The sequence below is a fragment of the Delphinapterus leucas genome, chromosome 15, assembly GCF_059928025.1.
Source record: "Delphinapterus leucas isolate spDelLeu-1000000601 "Yukka" chromosome 15, BTC_Dleu_Yukka2, whole genome shotgun sequence".
NCBI lineage: Eukaryota > Metazoa > Chordata > Mammalia > Artiodactyla > Monodontidae > Delphinapterus > Delphinapterus leucas.
Window position 1 is genome coordinate 9325898 of NC_143143.1, and position 23169 is coordinate 9349066.

Below are 23169 nucleotides of genomic sequence, written 5' to 3' on the forward strand. Positions count from 1 at the left end.
GTTTTCATTTGGTGTAGGCAGGGACAGAAGTATAATTCCAAGTACATGACAACTTCAAATGGAGTCTCCAAATCATTTTCATCAGAAAGTCACTCTGTGGGAGTGAAGACAATTGGCAGGGCCCAGCCCACAGTGACTTCGCTAGCACTCAGCCACCACGCCCCCCAGCCCCTGCCCTCCACAACCTTCAAGAATGAAGCACTCAGCTACACCAACAAGACATATTTCAAATAGTTTAATTTTAAAAATATTCTATTCGGTGCTAAAATATGTCTTCACTCACTGTTGCCCATTTCCATTTTCTTAAACTTTTTTGAAACAAAAAATAAAATCACGAGGTTCAATTAAACATGCAGATTTCAAAGAAAAGGGAACTTTCTAGAAAGTCTGAGCTGAAGGAGTACTGTGGGAATGGGTGCTGTTGTCAGAACCTCAAATTCTCGCTGGGGCAGAGTTTGCGGCAAGAGTGCTGGGGACCGTGGCGGGAGGCAGGGGATGCTGGAATGAAATGTCCAGGTGGAAACAACAAAAGCTGCACGTGCGTGTGTGTGTGTGTGTGTGTGTGCGCGCGCGCGCGTGCGCGCATGTGTTGGAGAAAGGGGATGGTTACAGTGGGGGACAAAGGACTGTCAGCAGCCAGAGAGCCCATGAGAGGCAGGATAACCTCAGGAATGGGCAGAAGTGCCAGGATAGCAAGAACTCTATATGGACTTTTCCACCCTCTCATGGAGCGAAGCCCTTCCCTTGCCTCCGGAGTCTACTCAGGCATTCTCCAACAGCAGCCTACAGGGACCCTAGCCCTATGCGAAAGTCCATGAATCTACAGTCTCCATTCAATTCAAGTAAGCCCTAGGCACTCTCTTCTCTAGAGGATGCCTTCCACATCTCTTTCCTCTTGTAGAAGCACCAGCAGCTCAGTCCAGAGGTTCCGGAGCAGAGACTGCTACCTGGAGGTGACAGATGAACCCTGGAGTGGCCGATGCTCCAGCCTACTTGGGGTGCGAAAAGGACAGGAGTGCTCCTCTTCTCAGGATCAAGCAGACACAGGTGCCAGGGGCGGGAAGATGACGTTGCGACCCCCGGCCCTATGTCAGCCTTCCGGCCCAGAAGGCTCCTATGTGCAGGCTCTGGAGCCCAGTGCTTGCCCTTAGCCCAGCAGCACAGCACAGCACAGCCAGAACCAGAATGCAAGAGAGGCCCGGGGCCAGGAGGCGCAGGGTGCCAGGGTGGCGCTAGCTTTCTGACGCTGTCTGCGGCACTGCGGGCTGGTCCACACAGAAGCGTTTCAGGGGAGGCGCACCTGAGTCTTCCTCTTCCTCAGCAATCTAGAAGCAGCCAGAGCATGGAATCACAGGGCCATCCTTCTGAACCAGACCTCCCCTTCTACCCTAATTACAACCCGGAAGTCCATCCCCCACTGTCTCACAGATAACCAAACCTCTTCCCCTACCTTATAACCTGGAGCCCAGCGTCCGTGCTGCCTTCCCAACTACAGCACATCCCGTGCTATAGAGCCAGTGCACATTAACAGAGCCCTCACTTTTTTCTTAGAAACTGGGAAACCCAAAGCACCTCCCTACCTGTGTCTCTGATGGAACTGGTTCTTCCTTCGTGAGGGTGGGAGGTTCATCAGCAACTTCTGAGGCGGGCAGGGAGGGCTCTGCAAAAGCAAGGTCGCGTAGCTGCAGGGCCTCCCGAGGCAGGAGACCCCTGTGGGATCTCTGCCCCAAGCTGGGGGAGTGCTCCTGCAAGCTATGTGGAGACGCCTTGGTGAAGGGGCAACACAGGCCGCAGAGTCAATATACATTATAAGAAGAAATTCGCAGCGTCTAGTGCAAAGAGCACGAGCTCCGAAGTTAGAAGGAATGAAATGAGACACACAGTTCCACAAGTTACTAGCTGTGTGATCATGGCCAAGCAACTGAACTTTTCTAAGGCTACTTCCTCATCTGTAAAATGGAGATAACAGCTGCCATTTCATGGGGTTTTTGAGAGAATCATACCAGGCATCAAATATGAAAAGTGCCTTCCTTACAGAGAGCCTGGCGCTCAGTTGTGTTGCTGTTTTCTTTCTTCATTCTGTGAAAGGGGAAAATAAAACCATTCCCAAAATAGTCTCAAACAATTGACAAACGGCTTGAAGCTGCCAGCTCTGGGGCAACTTCTCTAACCTGTGACTCTAAAGAAGAGAAACATCAAGAGCAAGAGCAAGGCCCCTCCAAGACGCTCACTGGGGCCAACAGAGACTCACCCTCAAGGATCTCCTGGCCCAGGGTGGGGGGCTGAGAGTCATCTGTGCGGAAGTCGGAGGTGTGCGCTGGGCTCAGGGACTCGCTCTGCTGGGGGCTGGGGCTCGAGTTGGTGCTGCTGTCCACCTTGAGCTGATAGACATCAGACACGGAACTCTGGTTGCTGTTTTCATCTGAAAACCAAACATGACAAAGGCAACAGCTGAGGGTGGTCACTTTTGAGAGTAATTCAGTACAGAGCCAAGGGCCTGGTGTCTCTGCAGACAGCGTGGACACAGCCAGGCACACAATGATCACGGCTGTAAACAGCCCCTGAACCAAAGGCAGACATTCTCGGGGCTTCTGTGCACTGCAACTTACCAACAAGAGTCTAAATTGATTAATTTAAGCCTGTTCTATCTTATGACACATATTCTAAGCACCACAAGATGCAGGCAGAATCTTTAAGTTTATGCAACATTTATATTTCAGGAAGGTCAAGATATGCTTATTAATCCCTTCTTTATTATCCACCACTTATAGCTGGGACCTGGTATTTTCCCACTGTCCAGTGAAGGGAGGAACACATCTGTGCCTCTCAACCTTTCTCACAATACAAGAGGTGTAGAAAATGAGAGTCTGTCTGCTATTCTCGGCTGTCTGAAGGAGGGTGATAGTGTCTGGAGGTGGTCAGCTCGGGCCCTTGCACCTGCCTAGGCTCCATCTCACCGCCTCAAGGACCGTGGGATCCCACCTGGGAAGCGCTGTCTGAAGGCTTAAAGTCACCACCTAAGTTAAAAATACAGAGTCAGCAGGGCCTTCCTCTCCCTGACCTCCAGCAGCCAGTCACCAAATCTGCCCCACCCACTGCCCTGAGTCGGCCTGTGCCCATTCCTTCCTCTCCCGTGGCCTCAGCTCAGCCCTCATGATCTCTCGCCTGGCCTCCAGCCACAGCTACCCAACTGCCCTTCCTGCAGTCTCAGGCACCCCCACTGGACCTCATACCACTGCCAGAGTGATCTTTCTAAACCCTTGTCGGCTCCCCACTGCCCACGAGATGGCCCTATCCCAACCTACAAACTCCCTTCTGATCTCCAGGCTCACCACCTGCTGTTCTTCCCCATGTACCCTGGCTCCTGCCAAACTGGACTCTAACCTAAGAGCAGCTTCAAGTACCAGTGTCTGCTATGATATGCTCTTTCCGGTCTTCCTGCAAAGCCCCTAGACATGCCAACATTCAGCTCAGGCATCACCTCCTCCACAGAGCCTCGTGTCCCAGGCTCCCTTGGGTGGAAATGACCACCCTCTCTTTTATGCTCCTGCTGTTTCCTGTGCACACCTGCATTTACTATATTACACACCAGTCTCCCTCCATTACACTCTGTGCAGGCAGGCTCTGTGGCTTACTGGTCCTTGAATCTCCAGTGCAGTACACAGTACCTGGCACATAGTAGGAGTTCAGTTAAATGTTCAATGAACAAAAAGGATAAGATAGTGCCCAGACTGAGGAAATGGAGCCTCCCATTGTCTCCCAGAGCTTTATGATGGAACATCTCACACAGCTAGAGAACATTTCCCTTGTATTCTCTTCCTGTACCACACTGACCTTGCAGGGGTTGGGGGAGAAGTGAGGAGGGGATACCTGGTCACTCCCAGTCTAGTTCCGAAGAGAAAATTGTAAGCCCTTTCTAGTCTTTATCCTACAATGACCACCACCTTCTATACTAAAATGGAAGTAGCATTTTATCACAAAAAAGAATAAAGCTCTGTCACTCTTCTGCTTAGGCAAATACTTTTCTTCTCCAAGCATCAGTTTTCTGAAATAGGGATGACGATAACTGCCTGGTTTATATCACAGGCTAATGTAAAGATAACAATGAGAAACTGAAGCGAAAGTGCTTCATAAACAGTAGCTGCCACACAGGTATAAAAGGTAATGTTATGAATGTAGTGCTGACTCAGGCAGGATGTCTACCGAAGACTGGTTTAGGAGGCAGAGCTTGGGCTAAGGGTAGATGGGTAGATGCCCCGGCATGGGGGGGGGGTCTCCTCTGAGGCACCCTCATCAAATACACAGTCTAAAGAAAAGAGCTTCTGATCCAGAAAACCGGGACCCACCATGGGGTCTGCCACCTACAAGTGATGTGACTTTAGATATGTAACCTCACCTCTCTGAGCCTCAGTTTCCGTAACTGGAAAGTGAGGAGACTGTGGTCTCTCTTGCAGGGTTATTGTGAGGTTTAAATGAAAAGGCTTCCATAAAGTGCCCAGGAAGATACCAGCAAAACAGTAGGCACTGAAATGACACACAGACTATTCTTCTGATTATTAATGGGTCATCTAAATTTTCATTTTCCTGCAAGGAAGACATATGGATGCAACTCACCCTGGAATTCAAGAAGGAGAGAGGAATTGGCTGAGGCATCAGAGGGAAAGCCATTAGGTTCCCGGGCTGCTGAACTGTTCGATTTTGACTTTTCTTTCTAGAAAAGGAAAAAAAGAGGAATATGACAGAGCCAAGCAGAAGACTCACAGAGAGAGAGAAGGTGCTGAGACACCAGAGAGGTCTGGATTAGGAACAGAAGGAACAACAGCGGTTTCAGAATCCAGGACCCGAGGAATAACAGGATCCTGGACAAGGTGTCCCCAGGCCTCAGTGTCTCTGTCAGTAAAATGGACCCTTCCAGTGCTAATATCATGAATCGCAAGTGAGAGGCAGATACATGTCTTCCACTAGAGCTCCCTGTAGGACTCTTCTGCTTTCTGCCCTGATGAGAATGCTCTATCCAGTCCTTCCCTACATGCATGGGTGAGAAACACAAAATACCCATTTGAGAAAGATCCCTGTTTTAGTAGCACAGTAGGGAAGAAAAAAAAAGTGAAAGAAGAAAGGACCTCTGACTGGACAAAGGAAGGAGTCACTTTATATGTAATGCAAGCAGTGACAGGACAAGGGGCCCCTGCTAGCTCTATTCCTCACCAATCCACCACATCCACTCAAAATGATCTCCCATGTCCACCTTTGCCTTCAAGCAGGATGCAGGTCACACATGTGGGGGAACCGCAGTGGGAAGGTAAGCACTAGCTTGCAACAAACAAGGAAATAATCCACAGGACAGGAAATCATCAGTCCAAGCATTTGCAAATGAGAGCATCCCAAGAGCCAAAAGTTCAAACCCGAATAATCTCAAATTTACTAATTCATACTTTTTATACTTGCCTATTTATTGTACGTGCATCGTACTAGTAATACAACTTAGTGTTTCTTAATACTCTCAATACTAGCTCGGCAATAAATCAACTGTACACATACATGCAGTCCTTCCCTTCATTTTTTCATATACAGACATAATTTTAATGCAATTACACTTTACCATTTTACTGCAGAGGCTACATAAACATGATTTTTACTAGCTGCACAATATTCCAGATATCATAATCACTACTCAACTAGTGGACATTTAGCTTTACCTGATTTAGGATTGTTTTTGTTTATTGCTAGTAGGAATAAACCCACAATGCTCAGCTTCCACTTTTTCCTGGATTATGTGACTAAATTCACAAAAAAAGTTCCTTCTAGATCAAAAAGTATAAACTAAACATATTTTTCTTGAAATATACTGTGGCTCACTCACCACTCTCTACAAGGAGGTTGGCGATCTATTTGGAGTATGAGCATCACGGCACCCATGCCAACACTTGGCTTTATCATTACTTTTTTTCTGATCTCTCATTTATCTTTATTTTAATGATTCTGGGCTCACATAAAATATGCATTCACTATAAGAAATTCTGAAAATACAGAAAAAGAAATGAAAATCACCTGTACAACCCGAGACAACCGATACAACATACATCTGTAGGAAAATGGCTCATGATTCAGCATTATAACTTGCTCCCCCTCCCCCATTCACCATATTAAAAACATTTTTCTCTGCGAACATGGCGCTGCGAGTGGTGCGGAGCGCGTGGGCCACGGTCTGCAGCCTGCGCGCCGCCTCTGTGCCCAACACGCCCTGCCCACTGCGGCCCTGGGGACTGCAGGCGGGCACCGACCGGGCGCTGCTCACCGGACCCACTCTGCTGTCGGGTTGTAAGTTCACAGACAAACATGAATGGGTAACAACAGAAAATGATGTTGGAACAGTGGGAATCAGCAATTTTGCACAGGAAGCTTTGGGAGATGTTGTTTACTGTAGTCTGCCTGAAGTTGGGACAAAATTGAACAAACGAAGAATTTGGTGCTTTGGAAAGTGTGAAAGCTGCGAGTGAACTCCACTCTCCTCTATCAGGAGATGTAACAGAAAAGCATGAAGCTCTAGCAGAAAATCCAGGACTTGTCAACAAATCTTGTTATGAAGATGGTTGGCTGATCAAGATGACACTCAGTAAGCCTTCAGAACTAGATGAACTAATGAGTGAGGAAGCATATGGGAAATACATAAAATCTATTGAGGAGTGAAAATGGAACCCCTAAATAAACTAGTTTGAAGCAACTTAATCTAGCGTAGCTGTCTTAAATTAGTGGTGGATAGATTTTTAAAAAGCAACTTTTAGGGCTTCCCTGGTGGCGCAGTGGTTGAGAGTCCGCCTGCCGATGCAGGGGACGCGGGTTCATGCCCCGGTCCGGGAAGATCCCACATGCCGCGCGGAGCGGCTGGGCCCGTGAGCCATGGCCGCTGAGCCTGCGCGTCTGCAGCCTGTGCTCCCCAACGGGAGAGGCCACAGCAGTGAGAGGCCCGCGTACCGCAAAAAAAAAAAAAAAAAAGGCAACTTTTAGCAAAAGAAACGACTTTCAACAATGTTGCCTGGAGAAAATACCCCTTAACTTCCTCATGATTCCTGATAAACGCTCTGCACCTTTTTCACAGCACCCTATGATTTTTAGGCTAGTCTCCAGTTATAATACTCAGAGTTCCTGAAATTATCTGTGGTAAAACTAGTTATAAAAATTATGTAATTCAAGGATAACACTGTTATCTTTCTCTCTCTCTCTCTCTCTCTCTCTCTCTATATATATATATATATAATACATATATAGTAACTTGCTTCCAGCCATCCCTGGATTTAGGTCAAAAGACTCAATGAAATCGCCACTGGAAATAAATGGCAGTGGAGGAAAGTCTGTTAGTTGTATAGTGTCCAATTAAGAACATTACTATCTTAATTTTGCAATATACTGTGTTTGCTGGTGCTATTTTTATACAGTGAAGCAACAGCCTTGCAGGAAAATAAGAAACAGTTTAATAATAAAATATGCAACTTCCTAAAAAAAAAAAAAACTTTTTTCTATGCCATTGAATAATCTTCTATACCATCTTTTATAATGGTTACAAAGCTTTACAATAACAGGTGCACAATAACTTAATGAATTCTCTACAATAAGATCTTCATTTTGCTTGCAATTTTTAAATACCATGAACAATAATATTGGGATGCTCAACACTATAGATGTACCTTGTACACATCATGATTATGTCCTGAGGATAAATTTCTAGAGATGAAACTTCTAGATCAAAGGCATAAATATTCTGAAAGCTTTTTCCCCCTCAGCTTTACTGAGGTATAACTGACAAATAAAATTGTAAGATATTTAAAGCGTACCCTGGGTTAATTTGATATACATATACACTGTGAAAGGATTCCCACCATCTGGTTAATTAAGCTTTTAAGTATACATATGTGATCAACTTCACCTGTAGAAAGTTTGTCCCAATTTACTCTCCCATCAGCAGTGCCCCACTCCCTATGTCCTTCACATTTTTTTCTTTGCCAGTTTGGTCATTTTCTAGTTTTCCTAACCTAACTGGTCTATGCTAGTGCCTTAGGAGATGGCACGCTATCATGGACCACTGGAAGGTAGATAAACCGATGGACCTCAGGGCCCAGCTCAGAAACCAACACAGACACTGTAAGAAGCCCTTCGGAGAGACAAAAGGAACTGCGTCCTGGGCAGGAGAACTTGAAATAGGAAAGGGCCAGGGTCTTATATATGAGAAATGGGGAGGGGGTTGCTGGCAGTGTCCTTCCTCCACATGTACACACTACCCAAGAGATCTAGCGGCCTGACCTTTGGCCCTTATGGGTGTTGGCATCACCAGAGCCAGGGTTAGATGAAAAACAAAGGGTGATTCCAGAGCCCCCCCTAACTTTCACCCACCAGGTCCTTGGGCCGGACAAGGACGGCTGCTCCCAGATAAAGGCAGCAAGTGGAAGACTGGTACTAGGGAGTTCCCTGGGAGGCAGGGGAAGATGAGAGGGGAAAAGGGAAAGGCTGAACCCTGAGGCTAATCCCATCCCCTAAATCCATTTAGAGGAGGGAACACAAAGCCTCGGTTACACATTTCTAGCCAATGCAGCTCAGAGTCAAAAGGAATAAAAAGATGAGTGCACAGAAAAAACTAACCAGACACTGGAGGAAAACAAGCACCATGAAAGACAATAAACAGAACAAGCTATACCAGAAGAAGCAGACTAGTGGGACAGAAGAATTGAAATAAAACATAGCAAATCTCCTCAGAAAAATAAGGATGACACTGGAAAGTTGTTTTGAACAACCAACAACAAAGGAAATTTGGTAAGAATAATAAACTCGTTCAAAATAAAAATTAAGTGAATGAGGGAATTCCCTGGCAATCCAGTGGTTAGGACTTCCGCTGCCTGGGGCCCAGGTTTGATCCCTGGGAAGGGAATTAAGATCCCACAAGCCAGCTGCACAGCGTGGAAAAAAAGAAAAAACAATTAAGTGAACGAGTTTATTAGCAGAAATAGAGCTGAAGAAAAGATTAATGAGCAAAAACTGGGTTGAGGGGCTTCCCTGGTGGCGCAGTGGTTGAGAATCTCTGCCTGCCAATGCAGGGGACACGGGTTCGAGCCCTGGTCTGGGAAGATCCCACATGCTGCGGAGCAACTAGCCCCATGAGCCGCAATTACTGAGCCTGCGCGTCTGGAGCCTGTGTTCCGCAACAAGAGAGGCCGCGATAGTGAGAGGCGCGTGCACCGCAATGAGGAGTGGCTCCCACCAGCTGCAACAAGAGAAAGCCCTGGCACAGAAACGAAGAGCCAACACAGCCATAAATAAATAAATAAAATTTAAAAAAAAAAAGGCAAAAAAAAAAAAAAACTGGGTTGAGAAGTCAGAATATATGAGGACAGAATAAAGAGATGAAACAAACTAAAAGTTAAGAAATGAAGCTAGATGTCCACATTACAGGATATTCTTACAGAAGTTCCAGGTCAAACAGAAGAAATTCTAAAAGTTTCCAGGAATATAAAAGAATCACCTACAAAGAAATCAAGAATTAGACTGACATCAGATTTCTCAACAGAAAACTAGAAGCACGACAATTGAGTAATAGTTTCAAAATGTTGAAAGAAAATAATTTTTAACCTAGAATTTCATATACAGGTAAAATGATCAATTAAACATGAAAGTAAAACAAAGATATTTTCAGAAAGTTTTCTCCACACAAGCCCTCTTTGGCAAAACTCTTGAAGGGTGTATTCCAGCAAGAAAAGAAATGAATCTAAGAGAAAGCAATAATAAATAGGTACAAAGGGTTAGTAAATAATTAGTAATGTTTACTTTGTCTAATTAAGCAATGACTAAAACAAGAAATGTCTGTAAAAACAGAAATATCTGAACAGAATATCTGACCTGAAATTCCACTGAAAACTAAGGAGAGGGCAGGAGTGAAAGTGGGGGTAGAGACCAGGGGTGGTTAAAAATGTGTTCAGGCTCAGAGGGGAAACACAGATTTTTATAAGCTTTATACACTGATACAGAAAAATAGTAAGTATAAGTCTTATTAGGTTAGAGATAGCCAATAAAAAAATTAAAAATAAAATGTGGAACTTTCAAATCAGAAGAAAATTTGTCTAGTCATCATGAGGTGAAGAGAAAAAAGAAAGTGTATCATGGCAGAAATCCTTGTCCATATAAGTAGAGTGTTTAGATGGTGACATTTTCACGGCCTTTCCGGCCCCTAAATGCGCCACAGCTATTATGAACACACATAGATAGTATACATGTCCTGAGGAGACTTCTAGGAAACTCCTTAAATTCATGAAAATACCATTTGCCCATCCTTCCACTCTCTTGCTGCCTTGAACTTGAATGTGTTGAATGATGGCTGGAGCTCAAACTTGGATACAAGGTCAAACATGAAGCAGAGGAAAATGGGCAATTGTTTAATGCGTATAGAGTTTACCTCTGCAAGATGAAGAGCTCTGGAGATGGATTACACAACAAAGTGAATGTATTCAACACTACTGAACTGTACACTTAAAAAACGGTTAAGATGGTAAATTTTATGATATGTGTATTTTACAATAGAAATAAAGTAAAATGAATAGAGAACCATTACTCTCTTAAATATAAATTATTAAAAAAAAAAAAAAAGGTGGGACTTCCCTGGTGACGCAGTGGTTAAGAATCTACCTGCCAACGCAGGGGACACAGGTTCGAGCCCTGGTCTGGGAAGATCCCACATGCTGCGAAGCAACTAAGCCCACGCGCCGCAACTACTGAAGCCCGTGGGCCTAGAGCCCATGCTCTGCAACAAGAGAAGCCACCGCAATGAGAAGCCCGACACCGCAACGAAGAGTAGCCCCCTCTCTCCACAACTAGAGAAAGCCCACGCACAGCAACGAACACCCAATGCAGCCAAAAATAAATAAATAAATTTATTTTTTAAAAAAAAGGAACAGAAAGGTTGCAAGAAACCTGGGTCCCTGGGGACTCTTAGAGTGGAAGTGCCACACCAGTCCTAGACTGCATATTTCTGTTCCTCTAAGAATAAACTAAAACTTTTTAAAACCATTACTACTTTGAGTTTTCTGTCACCCACAGCTAAACCTAATCCCAATATGCCCAATAAGCAGAAAAATGTAAAACGGGGAAAAACAGAATTACAAGACATACTGGGGAAACACAAGTCAAAAGAAGACAGGGTGTCTTCTAGAATATCTAGAATATCAATCAAAGAAGCCATGCAAATCAGAAAAGTAAAGAGGAAACCCAATACAAGAACAAGGAAAATACAAGAAATCAGAGGGGAATTTCCTGGCAGTCCAGTGGTTAGGACTCTGTGCTTTCACTGCCCGAGGGTCTGGGTTAAATCCCTGGTTGAGGAACTAAGATCCCACAAGCCTCAGGGCAAAAAAAAAAAGAAATCAGAAAAGAGGAAATCTAAATGAATAAAAAGTAAATCTGAAGAGATAAAATTGTCAACCTCCCTAGTGTTCAGAGAAATGCAAAATAAACAAAGAGATACCACTTTATGTCTATCAGATTGGCAGGATTTAGGAATTAGGAGTTAGATAATACCAGATGTTGCTGAAGATGTGGGAAACGGGAGCCCTGCAGCACAACTGGGGAAGTGTCCTAACCATCCGGGTGCAGCTATTCAGGAGAGAGATCTGACAGCCAGCATTTAGTAAAAACAATCATGTATGTACAGCCAGTAACAGAGAAATCTCACTCCTGGGCATCTAACCCAGAGAAAACCTCCCACAAGTCCTCAAGGACAATGGTTTAAGGGATGTCCACCAGAGTCATCTGTGCTACCAAAAAAAGCTGGAGGCAACACACACAAACAGACCCACATTTGGACACTTGGAATATGACAAAGTTGGTTCTACAGAGCAGGAGGAAAACAGTCTTTTCAAGTGGTGGGACAAATGCATACCCACATGGAAAAAAATGAAATTGGGCCCCTACTTCAAAATACACGAAAATCAACTCCAGGTGTGTTATAAATGGGAACAGGATAACAAGACTGTAGAAGATTATATGGAAGAATATACCTTTGTGACCTCAAAGAAGGAACAGATTTAAGACATTTAAAAGCACTAATTATAGGGCTTCCCTGGTGGTGCAGTGGTTGAGAGTCCACCTGCCGATGCAGGGGACACAGGTTCGTGCCCTGGTCCGGGAAGATCCCACATGCCGCAGAGCGGCTGGGCCCATGAGCCATGGCCGCTGAGCCTGCGTGTCCGGAGTCTGTGCTCCGCAACGGGAGAGGCCACAACAGTGAGAGGCCCGCGTACAGCAAAAAAAAAAAAAAAAAAAAAGTTTAAATGCACTAATTATAAAGTAAAAGATTATTTTGTCTATATTAAAATTAAAAACTTGTTACTCGGGACTTCCCTGGTGGCACAGTGGTTAAGGATCCCCCTGCCAATGCAGGGGACACAGGTTCGATTCCTGGTCCAGGCAGATCCCACATGCGGCGGAGCAACTAAGCCCATGCACCACATCTACTGGGCCTGCGCTCTAGAGCCTGTGAGCCACAAATACTGAGCCCGTGCTCTGCAACAAGGGAAGCCACCACAAGGAGAAGCCCACGCACCACAACAAAGAGTAGCCCCTGCTCACAGCAATGAACACCCAATGCAGCCAAAAATAAAATTAAAAAACAAAAACAAAAAACTTCTGTTACTCGAGCCTGCATAAACAGAGTGTAAAGACAAGCCATGGAATGGAAAAAGGTACAGATAGTATTTAATCAATAAAGAGTATGTGTCCACAACACAGAGAATCCCTACAAGTCCTAAGAAAAAGACCACAGCCAAACAGACTTAAATAGGAACTTCTTAAAAGAGGAAATCCAAAAGGATGTTGAAAAGATTCTCCATCTCATTAGTAATTACATCATTAATCACCGAATTAAAACCACAATGAGATATCTTAATACATTAAGTCTAACTATACCAACTGTTGATGAGGATTTGGAGCAGTGAGAACTCATATTGCTGTTAAGAATATATACTGGTCGGGCTTCCCTGGTGGCGCAGAGGTTGAGAGTCCGCCTGCCGATGCAGGGGACACGGGTTCGTGCCCCGGTCCGGGAAGATCCCACATGCCGCGCAGCGGCTGGGCCCGTGAGCCATGGCCGCTGAGCCTGCGCGTCCGGAGCCTGTGCTCCGCAATGGGAGACACCACAACAGTGAGAGGCCCGCGTACCGCAAAAAAAAAAAAAAAAAAAAAGAATATATACTGGTACAATCACTTTGGAAACTAGTTTGGTATTCGCTAGTGTAGGTCAAAATACACATATCCTAAGACTTAGCTATTCTACTCCTAGGAATATATCCTAGGAAAACCCATGCACATGTTGACCCATATACTGAATAAGAATGTCACAGGAACATTGTTCCTATTATCCCAAACGGGGAACAACCCAAATATTCATCTACAGGAGAATCAGAAAGATAAATTATGGTACAGTCCTATAATAAAACTCCATACAGGGACTTCCCTGGTGGTCCAGTGGCAAAGAATCCGCCTTACAATGCAGGGGACATGGGTTCCATCCCTGGCCAGGGAACTAAGATCCCACATACCACGGGGCAACTAAGCCCGCATGCCACACTACTGAGCTCACGCACCTCAACTAGAGCACGTATGCCACAACAAGAGAAGAGAAAACCCACGAGCCACAACTAGAGAGAAGCCCGCACGCCGCAACGAAAGGTCCTGCATGCCTCAACGAACATCCCGCATGCCGCAACTAAGACCCGATGCAGCCAAAAATAAAAATTAAATTAAATTAAAAACAAAAACAAAAAAACCTCCATACAGCAATGAAAAGGAACAAACAGCTCCAAATACAACATGGATGATTTTACAAACATAACACTAGGCAAAAAAAGCAAGGCATACAAAAATAGATACTTCATGATGCTGCTTATATAAAGTAAAAAATGTTTACAAATGACTAAAGAAGTGATCGTAAAAGCAAAAGTAGGAGAGTGATTTCCTCTACAGGGGAGGGAGGGGGATGCTGGGAAGAGTTACAGAGCCTTCTGGGGGACCTGGCAATGTCTATTTTTTGACCTAGGTGGTTTTTACAAGGGTATTAGCTTTATATTTTTTCACTATATACTACATATGTTTTAGATACTTTTCTGTACGTGTTTTATTTTTTTGTTTGTTTTTTGTTTGTTTTTTTTGCGGTACGCGGGCCTCTCTCTGTTGCGGCCTCTCCCGTTGCGGAGCACAGGCTCCGGACGTGCAGGCCCAGCGGCCATGGCTCATGGGCCCTGCCGCTCCGCGGCATGCGGGATCCTCCCGGACCGGGGCACGAACCTGCGTCCCCTGCATTGGCAGGCAGACTCTCAACCACCGCACCACCAGGGAAGCCCCTCTGTACGTGTTTTATATTTCAGATCTTTTCAAAACAATCAGGAAAAAAAGAGTTGGAGAAATCTGGGTGTTTATCACTCAGGGAATGTATAGATAAATGTGGTCACTGCACATAAGAGAATACAATGCAAGAGTAATGATAATAATTTTATTTACAATTACAGAAACATGCAGAGTTCTCAAAAACAAAAAGAGAACAGAGGTTTATAGCACAATGCTATATATAGATGCAAATTTTTAAAAAATACAAATATGAAACGCTATGTATTTTTCAAGAATATACAGGTGTCCAGAACTTCCCTGGTGGCGCAGTGGTTAAGAATACGCCTGCCAATGCAGGCAACACAGGTTCCATCCCTGGTCTGGGAAGATCCCACATGCTGCGGAGCAAATGGGCCCGTGTGCCACAACTATTGGGCCTGCGCTCTGGAGCCCGTGAGCCACGGCCGCTGAACCCGCGCACCACAGCTACTAAAGCCTGCTCACCCTAGAGCCCGCACACCACAACTACTGAAGCCTGCGCGCCTAGAGCCCGTGCTCCACAACAGGAGAAGCCACCGCAGTGAGAAGCCCGCGCACCGCAACGAAGAGTAGCCCCCGCTCACCGCAACTAGAGAAAGCCCGTGCGCAGCAACGAAGACCCAATGCAGACAAAAATTAAAAGAAAAAGAATATACAAGTGTCCAAATAAACCCATGGAAGAGGAATTAGAAAGGCATATATACATATTAAACACATGATGTAATAAACTACAGTGGGCAGCAGGAGTCCACAAACTTTTTCTTACAGGGCCAGATAATAAATATCTTGGGCTTTGCAGGCCATTAGGTGTTATGGCAATTACTCAGCTCTGCCATTACAACTCAAAAGCAGCCACAAATAAGGAAACAAACAGGCATAGGTGTGTTCAAATAAAACTATATTGAATCACAGGGAGCAGGCCTGGGCTGTAGTTTGTCAAGCCCTGGAAAAGAGGAATGGGTTAAGGAAAGGGAATAAAGGGGGGGGAATAATAAAATAAGAGGCTTTGCGTGGACCAATGACAGAGGATGCCTTGAAGTATTTTCAACTCAATTCTGGGAAAATACATTCCATTATAATTAAGAGGCAATCAAAGAAAGAAAGAAAACGTTACCTTTTTGTTGTTTCGATTTTCTTCCACACTTACCTCCTTGTTGTCTGTCACGGGAACCCACTTAAATATCCTAAGGGACGTGTCACCCACAGTCACCCACTTTTTCTCCCTAAAACAAAGACACTTCTTAGAACTGATAAACAATAAAATAGATTTTCTGATCATAACTGTGCTTTCCCACTTCTCAGTAGATCATTCCTTCAATCTTAAGTGCTTTCTAAACTTCCTCTCCGTCAAATCATACCTTACCTTTCAGGACAAAATCATCCCTTCCAGAAACACTTTGCTATCAAATGCCTTTGGCTCTGAACCCTCTACTTGCCACCTTTGCTCATGTACAGTGTACCAAAACCTTTTGTTCCTCACAGCCTACAGCAGTATAGAGTATCAGCACATTTTCAAACTCAGGTATCTATCTGGCATAAACTTCTTTATTTCCCCAAAATTAATTCAATTCCACTGATATTTATAGAGCCCTAATATACAAGGCCCAATAGGAGACAAAGGATATATAAGATAGGGTCCCTCTCTTGGGAACTCATAGCAATGAAAAGATAAGTAAAGAAAGCATTGTAACACGTGAAGGTGGCAAGGAAGAAGGCTGAAAGAGTAAGATCAGGATATCGCACGGAAGGCAGAACTCCTATGACTCCTGTGGAACTCTGGATTGAAACACGATGCTATTTAAAAATAATCACAGGAGCAGGACAGGATGCTTCCAACTAACAGACCTGAGCCTCACACTGGCTTCTGGAAGAGGTGAAGGCCAAGCCGCCATGGAAAGACTGCTTTAAGGTTTCATTTTACAAGAGGTTACTTTTGAGATGAGCCTTAAAAAATGAGTAGTTGTTCTCCCCACCCCGCACATACCTGGGGAGGGAAAGGCAAGTGACATTGTTGAATAAGAGTGTAGATTATGAACGGCCAGAGTTGGGGAGTCTGGAGTATGACTTTTGCAAGTTTCGCATCCCAATTTGAGGACAAAAAAGCAAAAAAAGTAACTGCTGTTACTGCTGCTATTGGTGATGCTATTCAGCAAATGGTAACATCACAGAAAGGTAGAGACTATGATGTAACAGAAAGAAGAATGAACTAAAGACTTAGGCAACTGGAATTAATTCCTGGACAAGCCACTCATTTATTCCTCATTTACTCAAAAATATTTAATATTCAAGACCCTATGCTAAGTCTTGGGCACACAGGGAACATGATGCACAGTCCTGACCCTCACAGACCCAAAATTCCAACTGGAAACAGACATCACACAACTCATCTCACAGTTAGAAACCTAATCACTAGGTTTAACCATATCAAACTGCCGCTTCTGCTGGTTAAAAAGGCAAATACAGGCGATATCTTATGCTTCGACCTAATACAATTGTGGAAAGTTCCAGTAGGGGACCTGATTTAGACTGGGGATCTTGAAAGGTGTCCTTGAGGAAGCAACTGGAGAGCAGAACTAGGAGTTAACTAGGCAAGGGGGAGGAGAGGGTAGAGGAAGGACACCAGGTAGCAGAAACAGAAGTGTGGCCCCAACTGAAAGATGGCCAGCATCTTGGGAAAGAGGGCAGTTTGAACCAGTCTGGTGGGGCAAGAAGGATCATCTTTGGTCTTTATCCTAAGAGCAAGAAGAGATCAATGAAGCATTATTTCCTAAGCAGAGGAGTGCTAGAAGATTCACCCTTGAGAAAAATACAATGTGATGAATGGACTGGGGAATGAGCCAGTCCTGAAGCAGGCAGATCATAGGGAAGTTGGTACAAGAGTTCTGGGTGAGAGAATATGCTCATCTGCCCTAGGCTGCAGGTGAGGACGGAGATGGCCAGAAGAGAAAGGTATGCCCATTTTTAGGTTTCCCAAAAAAACCTAGAAGGATGAGATTTGGAGGGGAAAAATCATTAATTATTTAACTAGTATTTATGAGTCCAACTATATATCAAGCCCTTATTGATAAAGAGTTAAGGAACTTGATCTTGTAGAGAAATGGACAAATAAACACGAAAATAAAGTCCAAGGTAATGACCCTAAAGGGAGTGGAGGGACTTCCCTGGTGGCGCAGTGGTTAAGAATCCGCCTGCCAATGCAGGGGACATGGTTCGAGCCCTGGTGGGGGAAGATCCCACATGCCACGAGCAACTAAGCCCGTGGGCCACAACTACTAAAGCCGGCGCGCCTAGAGCCCGTGAGCCACAACAAGAGAAGCCACCGCAATGAGAAGCCCACCCACCGCAATGAGAAGCCCACGCACCGCAAGGAAGAGTAGCCCCCGCTCGCTGCAACTAGAGAAAAGCACCCGCGCAGCAACGAAGACCCAACACAGCCAAAAATAAATAAATTAATTTTAAAAATAATAATAAAGGGAGTGGAGAGTGAAGGGCAGGAGAACTTGGAGAAGGCTTCCTGGAGGGAGCTAACACCTACCCGGACTTTAAAATTATTAGTAGTAATCAGCTAGAGAAAAGTACTCAAGAAGTTGGCGCAAACAGTTGGCTGTGAAAATTGAAGGTGATAACGCATCACTGTTTCTGGTACAAAATAGGCGGTCAACCAGCGCCTGCAACGAACGCTACAGGAGCCGTTTCCAAACGAAGGGTAGATCCTGACTCCTCTACTAACAGCTCCCAGTCCATCAAGAGAAAATGCCTACCCAGCTCGCTCGTGTGGGTCCATATTAGGCGAAACACAGGGCTTTTAATTCCAATAACCACTTGGTCCCGTGGCATGCAGGTTTGCCGAGAAGCTCTCACCTAACTTAGACTTCATACGTAGAGCGCTCAGTCTGGCCAACGGGAAATTCTCAGAGATTGTTAGCTATTATACGGGACAGTTCAGAACGCAAAAGGCTCCCGAGGCAGGCGGGCGCCGGGACGAGGCCCGCGCGAGGACCGGCGTGCGAACCAGGTCCCATTGACCGAGCGCCGCCAAACGCCCGCAGCTCCCCCGGGCGCCGCGCTGCCCTAGGGCAGGTGGGCGGACCCGCGGGCCGGGCGACCCGCTGATTGGTTGCGGCTGGCGCGCCCTCTGACCTCACGCCGACGCGAGCGGCACCCTCCTCCCGCCTTCTCCGCTCCCCCTTCCCCCAAGCGCCCGCCGGTCGGCTCCCACCCCACACGCCAGTTCACCGCCGCTCTGGGCCTGGGCCGGCGTCCCCCTCCAGCACCCTCGGCCCTGGCCCCTCACCATTTCCGCACTTTCTCGATGGCCGCCATCACCTTCTTGATGTCATCCTTGGCCCGGCTGCGGGTCTCGGCCCGGACAGACCGGCCCGACATGGCGTCAGTGGGAACGGCGGGGGCCGGGGCACTGCTCCCAAGGCACCGGGAATTGCGCGCCTCACGCGCCGCCGCCCGCCCGGCGCAAACAGCGTCACCGCGGCCGTCGCCCCCTCCGTGCGCGCGTGCGCGAGGAAGCGCGCGCACCCGCCCTCCCCATGGGGCTCGAGGCATCAGCGCGCCTGCGCGCCCAGTCTCAGGTGCCCCACCCCGGGCGTCCCACCCAACGTGCCCCGCCCTGGTCATCCCACCCGGGGCGTCCCCGAGTACAGTAAGCTTCCAAGCAGGCCAGGGTAAGCGGGCGAGCTGGTGGCACATGCTGTGTGCAGCGTGTGGTGGGAGGCTCTTTCCCAGGGGAGCATCTTAATCCTCTGGACAGGGCTGCCGCCATAACCTATATTTTATGGGCTTGACCCTAACGTTACTGAGGGTCTGCACCATCCTGTCCTGCTGCCGCTCCTGTCTGGGGCCCTGGCTCCCCAGATAACACCATTGTGCTCCAACTACAGAGAATTTCACACCTTTAGTATGCCTTCCAACGTTTGCACACATCTGTTCCCCACCTGGAATTCTGTCTCTTCACCTAATGACCACTTAACTCTTCCAACATCCCGTTTGAACTACGACAGGTCTTCCTCTGATATCCTGGGGTGCCACCTAGTGCATCCTTGACACTACATCAGCAGTCCCCAACCTTTTTGGCACCAGGGACTGGTTTCATAGAAGACAATTTTTCCGGGGCGGGGGTGGGGGTTGATGGTTCAGGCGGTAATGCGAGCGATGGGGAGCGGCAGATGAAGCTTCACCCGCTCGCCTCCTGCTGTGCAGCACAGTTCCTAACAGGCAGAGGACCAGTACTGGTCCATGGCCCTGTGGTTGGGGACCCCTGCTCTACATTACTGTCTCATTTAATTCAGCAATTGGTGATTATATGATGCCTGCGTTGTGCAAGACTCCATGCTCAGTGCTGAGGACAAAATCTGGGGTTTTGCTTTCAAAGAGCATCCAGTTTAGTAGAACATGCAGACCAGAAAACAGGCATTTAAAATGTCATTTTAGGGGACTTCCCTGGTGGCGCAGTGATTAAGAATCCGCCTGCCAACGCAGGGGACACGGGTTCTAGCCCTGGTCCGGGAAGATCCCACATGCCCTGGAGCAACTAAGCCCGTGCGCCACAACTACTGAGCCCGTGTGCCACAACTACTGAAGCCTGCGTGCCTAAAGCCCGTGCTCTGCAACAAGAGAAGCTACCACAATGAGAAGCCCATGCACCCCAACAAAGAGTAGCCCCTGCTCGCCGCAACTAGAGAAAGCCCACGCTCAGCACCGAAGACCCAACGCAGCCAAAAATAAATAAATAGAAATAAATAAATTTTTAAAATAATAATAAAAATAAAATGCCATTTTATAAACGCTAGGCTAAGAGAGGTATTGTACAAGGTGCTATGACAACCCTAATCTAGATGAGGGGTGTCTAGAGGCATCTGGGGAAAAATGACCTTGAAGTTGAACTTTGAGAATACAGTAGGTGCAATTGCTCTAAGTCCTGTGTCCACAGACACTGTAGATGCTCAGTAGATGTTTGGGTGAATGTTCAACCTTCAGTGCAGCTCCCTAGTCTTCCCACAGCACCCTAGGCATTTATTGATGCTTGCAGTATGCAGAGAGGGTCCTGGAGCAACTGCTTCAGGAAACATAAAGGAAGTAAGTGACAGTTTGCATTGCTTGGTAGCAGCTACTTCTTTCAGCTCTAGAGGAATTTTCTTCTGTGTGCCCAGAGAAATGTGTAGCTAACCCTGAACTTGACATAGCCTCTATAACTGTTCGCCCTTTCATAATCCACCAACATCATGGCTCGATAAGCATTTGAGGAGTGGAAGAGCTGAACTAGCATGTGGAGGGAAGGACGATTCTAGAAATAACGGGATCAAAGGTGGCATGTCTGTTTCTCAAAGCCACTGATCCAAAATAACTGAACCAAAGAACTATCTGAGCACCTGCTATATGCCCTGCAGCAGTGGACACTGGGTGACACAAAGATGAGTAAGACACACTCCCTGCCCTTTGGGCGAGGATAAGGAAAGCAAGAGGAAAATAAAACTCGAGGCAGAGCATGTTAAGTGTTGTGAGAGAGGCCAGCTCTCTAGAATTCTCCAGTTCTGTTCATAGGGCCCCCTGGTCTAGGCACACGTCACCAGACATTTATGTCTCACTTCTCTCTCACCCTTGTCCAAGTCCTGGCCAGCACCCCACTCCCACCCCAAGGTCTCTTGCCTCTAGTTTCTCTACTCCACAGCCCCCTGCTCCTCCCAGCTTCTTTAGCCTCCTGCACCCATCTCTCCTCCAGCCCACCCTGCCAGTCGCCAGCTTCTTCGGGCCATCCCCTGAAGACCCAGTGATCCTCCTGTTTCCCGCTCACATTTGTCCACCTGGCCCTACATTCCCCACCTGTCTCCCACTGAAGTTCTCTCTGTGTAAGAGACTGGTCAAAATGGGCACCTGCCAACTATTTCCCGAAGCCTGCACAAATGCCCTCTGTTGACATACTTCTCTTTAAAGAGATCTCACCTTGACATTTTCTAGGTGAAAGCCCTGTGCTAGATGAGCTGGGTGCTGAGATGAGCGGCCCAGACCTCTACCTTGGGCAACTTGCATTCAAAGCAGTGCATTCAAAGTAAAAGCTACAGAGACCTGCAATGCCCCAACCGTCTACCTCCTCCCATTAATTCTCTGACCTCACCACCGGCAATCTACCCTTTGCTGTCTCTGCTCCAACTACGCTGGCCTCCTTGCTCATCTGAAAACACCCAGTAAAATTCTTTGCACTGTAGGTCCCTCTACCTGGATCATCCATTCTGCATACATGTATTTACATGGCTCACTCCCTCACCTCCTTCAGGTCTTTACTCAAATGTTATCTTCTCAATTCAGCCTTTCTTGGCCACCCTAAGACTGCAGTATGCAATCCCACACACACACTCTGTATCCCCCTCCCCCAATATATTTTTCTCCAGAGCATTCAGCACTGTCTGATATACTATTTTACCCTCTGTCTTGTTTACTGTCTATCTCCTTTCAGTAGCTCCATGAAGGTAGCAACATGGTCCCTTTTGTTTTGTTCACTGATTATCCCTAGCACCTAGAACAGAGCCTGGCACTCAGTGGGTGATCATTAAGTATCTGTTGAATGAATGAATTCCCAGCCATGATGCTTCCTCTTCCATGAAGCCTTCCCCAGATCACTTCAAGCAGGAGGAAGGAAGCCTCGCTCCCCTGAACCACCACAGGCAGGTAGGAGAAGCCAGCCTGAAGGCCATATGACCTGGGTGGACGTCCTCAGATATCCCTGAAGATCATAAGTTTAATCACAATTAGAAGTTCTTTGGCTTTTCCTTTGCTCTGTATTATCTGGCTATCCCCTGTAATGGCAGCCCTGTGATGGCAGGGACCCCATCGTCAAGTTCACCAGCACATCCCCGATGCCTAGCACAGCACCTGGCACAGATGAGGTGTTTAATAGAGTGTTATCGAATGAATGAATGAGAGAATGACCACCACACCTCCCCACAGGCTCTCTCTAGGGCCTGCCATCAGCTGTTTTCTCCCTTTCTGCCCCATCCACATTACCTGGAAATCATCGCACTTTCTTTGTCAGAGCGATTTAGCTCCTAGGTAGCACTCAATCCTCCCCCAACCAGGACGTGTGTCCAGGGCCAGTGCGCCTTTGATGACCAGGCCTCTTCCAAAATCCTTTCCATGCCTCCACATTGCCCAAGTTCAACCTCATACCATAGTGTTAATCAGGGTCCCAAATATGATCTCAGTCACAGGGAAAAGAATGCTAGGAGGCAGAAACCCTGGGTCGGAATCCCAGCTCAGCCATGAACTTGTCTCATGGCTTTGCGTAGGTCACTTAACCACTCTGAATCCTAGTTTTGTTCTGTGTTTTGTTTCCTGTGAAATGACTTCAATAACAATGGCTCTGTACTTCATAGGCTTGTACCAAGGACCTGGTGAGGTAGAAACCGGACAAGCTCTGTAAACCACAAAGTGCCTTGCAGGCAGAAATTCTCTTTTTGGCTTCCTGTGCCATTGCTCCTGCCATACTCGTAGCTCCAGCCGAATAAACCTGTTCCCTGTTCCCTGAGCAGATTCTGCACATCACCTCTGTGCTCTTACTCACACTGCTTCTCCCCTGAGGAATGCCACCCCCTCTCCTTCCCCAGTTGCCATCCTCCTTCTGAAATACCCATCTCTTAAGACTCAACCTCCTCCACAATTATTCCAAAAGCATGTAATCCCACCCTTGCTTAGGTCCCCCTAGAGCATTGCGTTCACCTCTCTCGGCCCTTTCCTTTTTTTTTTTTTTTTTTGCGGTACGCGGGC

At 46.6% G+C, this 23169-nt stretch overlaps 1 protein-coding gene and 1 pseudogene across 2 annotated transcripts; one reads left to right on the forward strand and one right to left on the reverse strand.

Annotated features, from left to right (window-relative positions):
• Positions 1 to 220: 220 nt before the first annotated feature.
• On the reverse strand, positions 221 to 18912 carry BCL7B (BAF chromatin remodeling complex subunit BCL7B). 2 transcript variants are annotated; one of them, XM_022588062.3, is made up of 6 exons: positions 18692 to 18912; positions 15545 to 15620; positions 4615 to 4711; positions 2252 to 2422; positions 1581 to 1660; positions 221 to 1325 (listed from the first exon to the last, which is right to left on the reverse strand). In XM_022588062.3, the coding sequence occupies exons 1-6, from the start codon at positions 18781 to 18783 to the stop codon at positions 1233 to 1235; spliced, it is 609 nt and encodes a 202-aa protein (XP_022443770.1). In that variant the 5' UTR covers positions 18784 to 18912; the 3' UTR covers positions 221 to 1232. The 2 variants fall into 2 exon arrangements, with proteins under 2 accessions (XP_022443770.1, XP_022443771.1); XM_022588063.3 differs by lacking the exon at positions 18692 to 18912 and adding an exon at positions 18159 to 18271.
• Positions 5774 to 6996, forward strand: LOC115803772 (glycine cleavage system H protein, mitochondrial pseudogene; annotated as a pseudogene).
• Positions 18913 to 23169: the final 4257 nt, after the last annotated feature.

Bases quoted from the DNA above. Each gene is read 5' to 3' on its own strand.
- BCL7B (XM_022588062.3), bottom strand. From the start codon at position 18,783: ATGTCGGGCCGGTCTGTCCGGGCCGAGACCCGCAGCCGGGCCAAGGAT. The intron at 15,621-18,691 runs GTGAGGGGCCAG...TCTTTGTTTTAG, and splicing joins ATCGAGAAAGTGCGGAAATG to GGAGAAAAAGTGGGTGACTG. The intron at 4,712-15,544 runs GTAAGTGTGGAA...TTCCTTTTCTAG, and splicing joins CCGTGACAGACAACAAGGAG to AAAGAAAAGTCAAAATCGAA.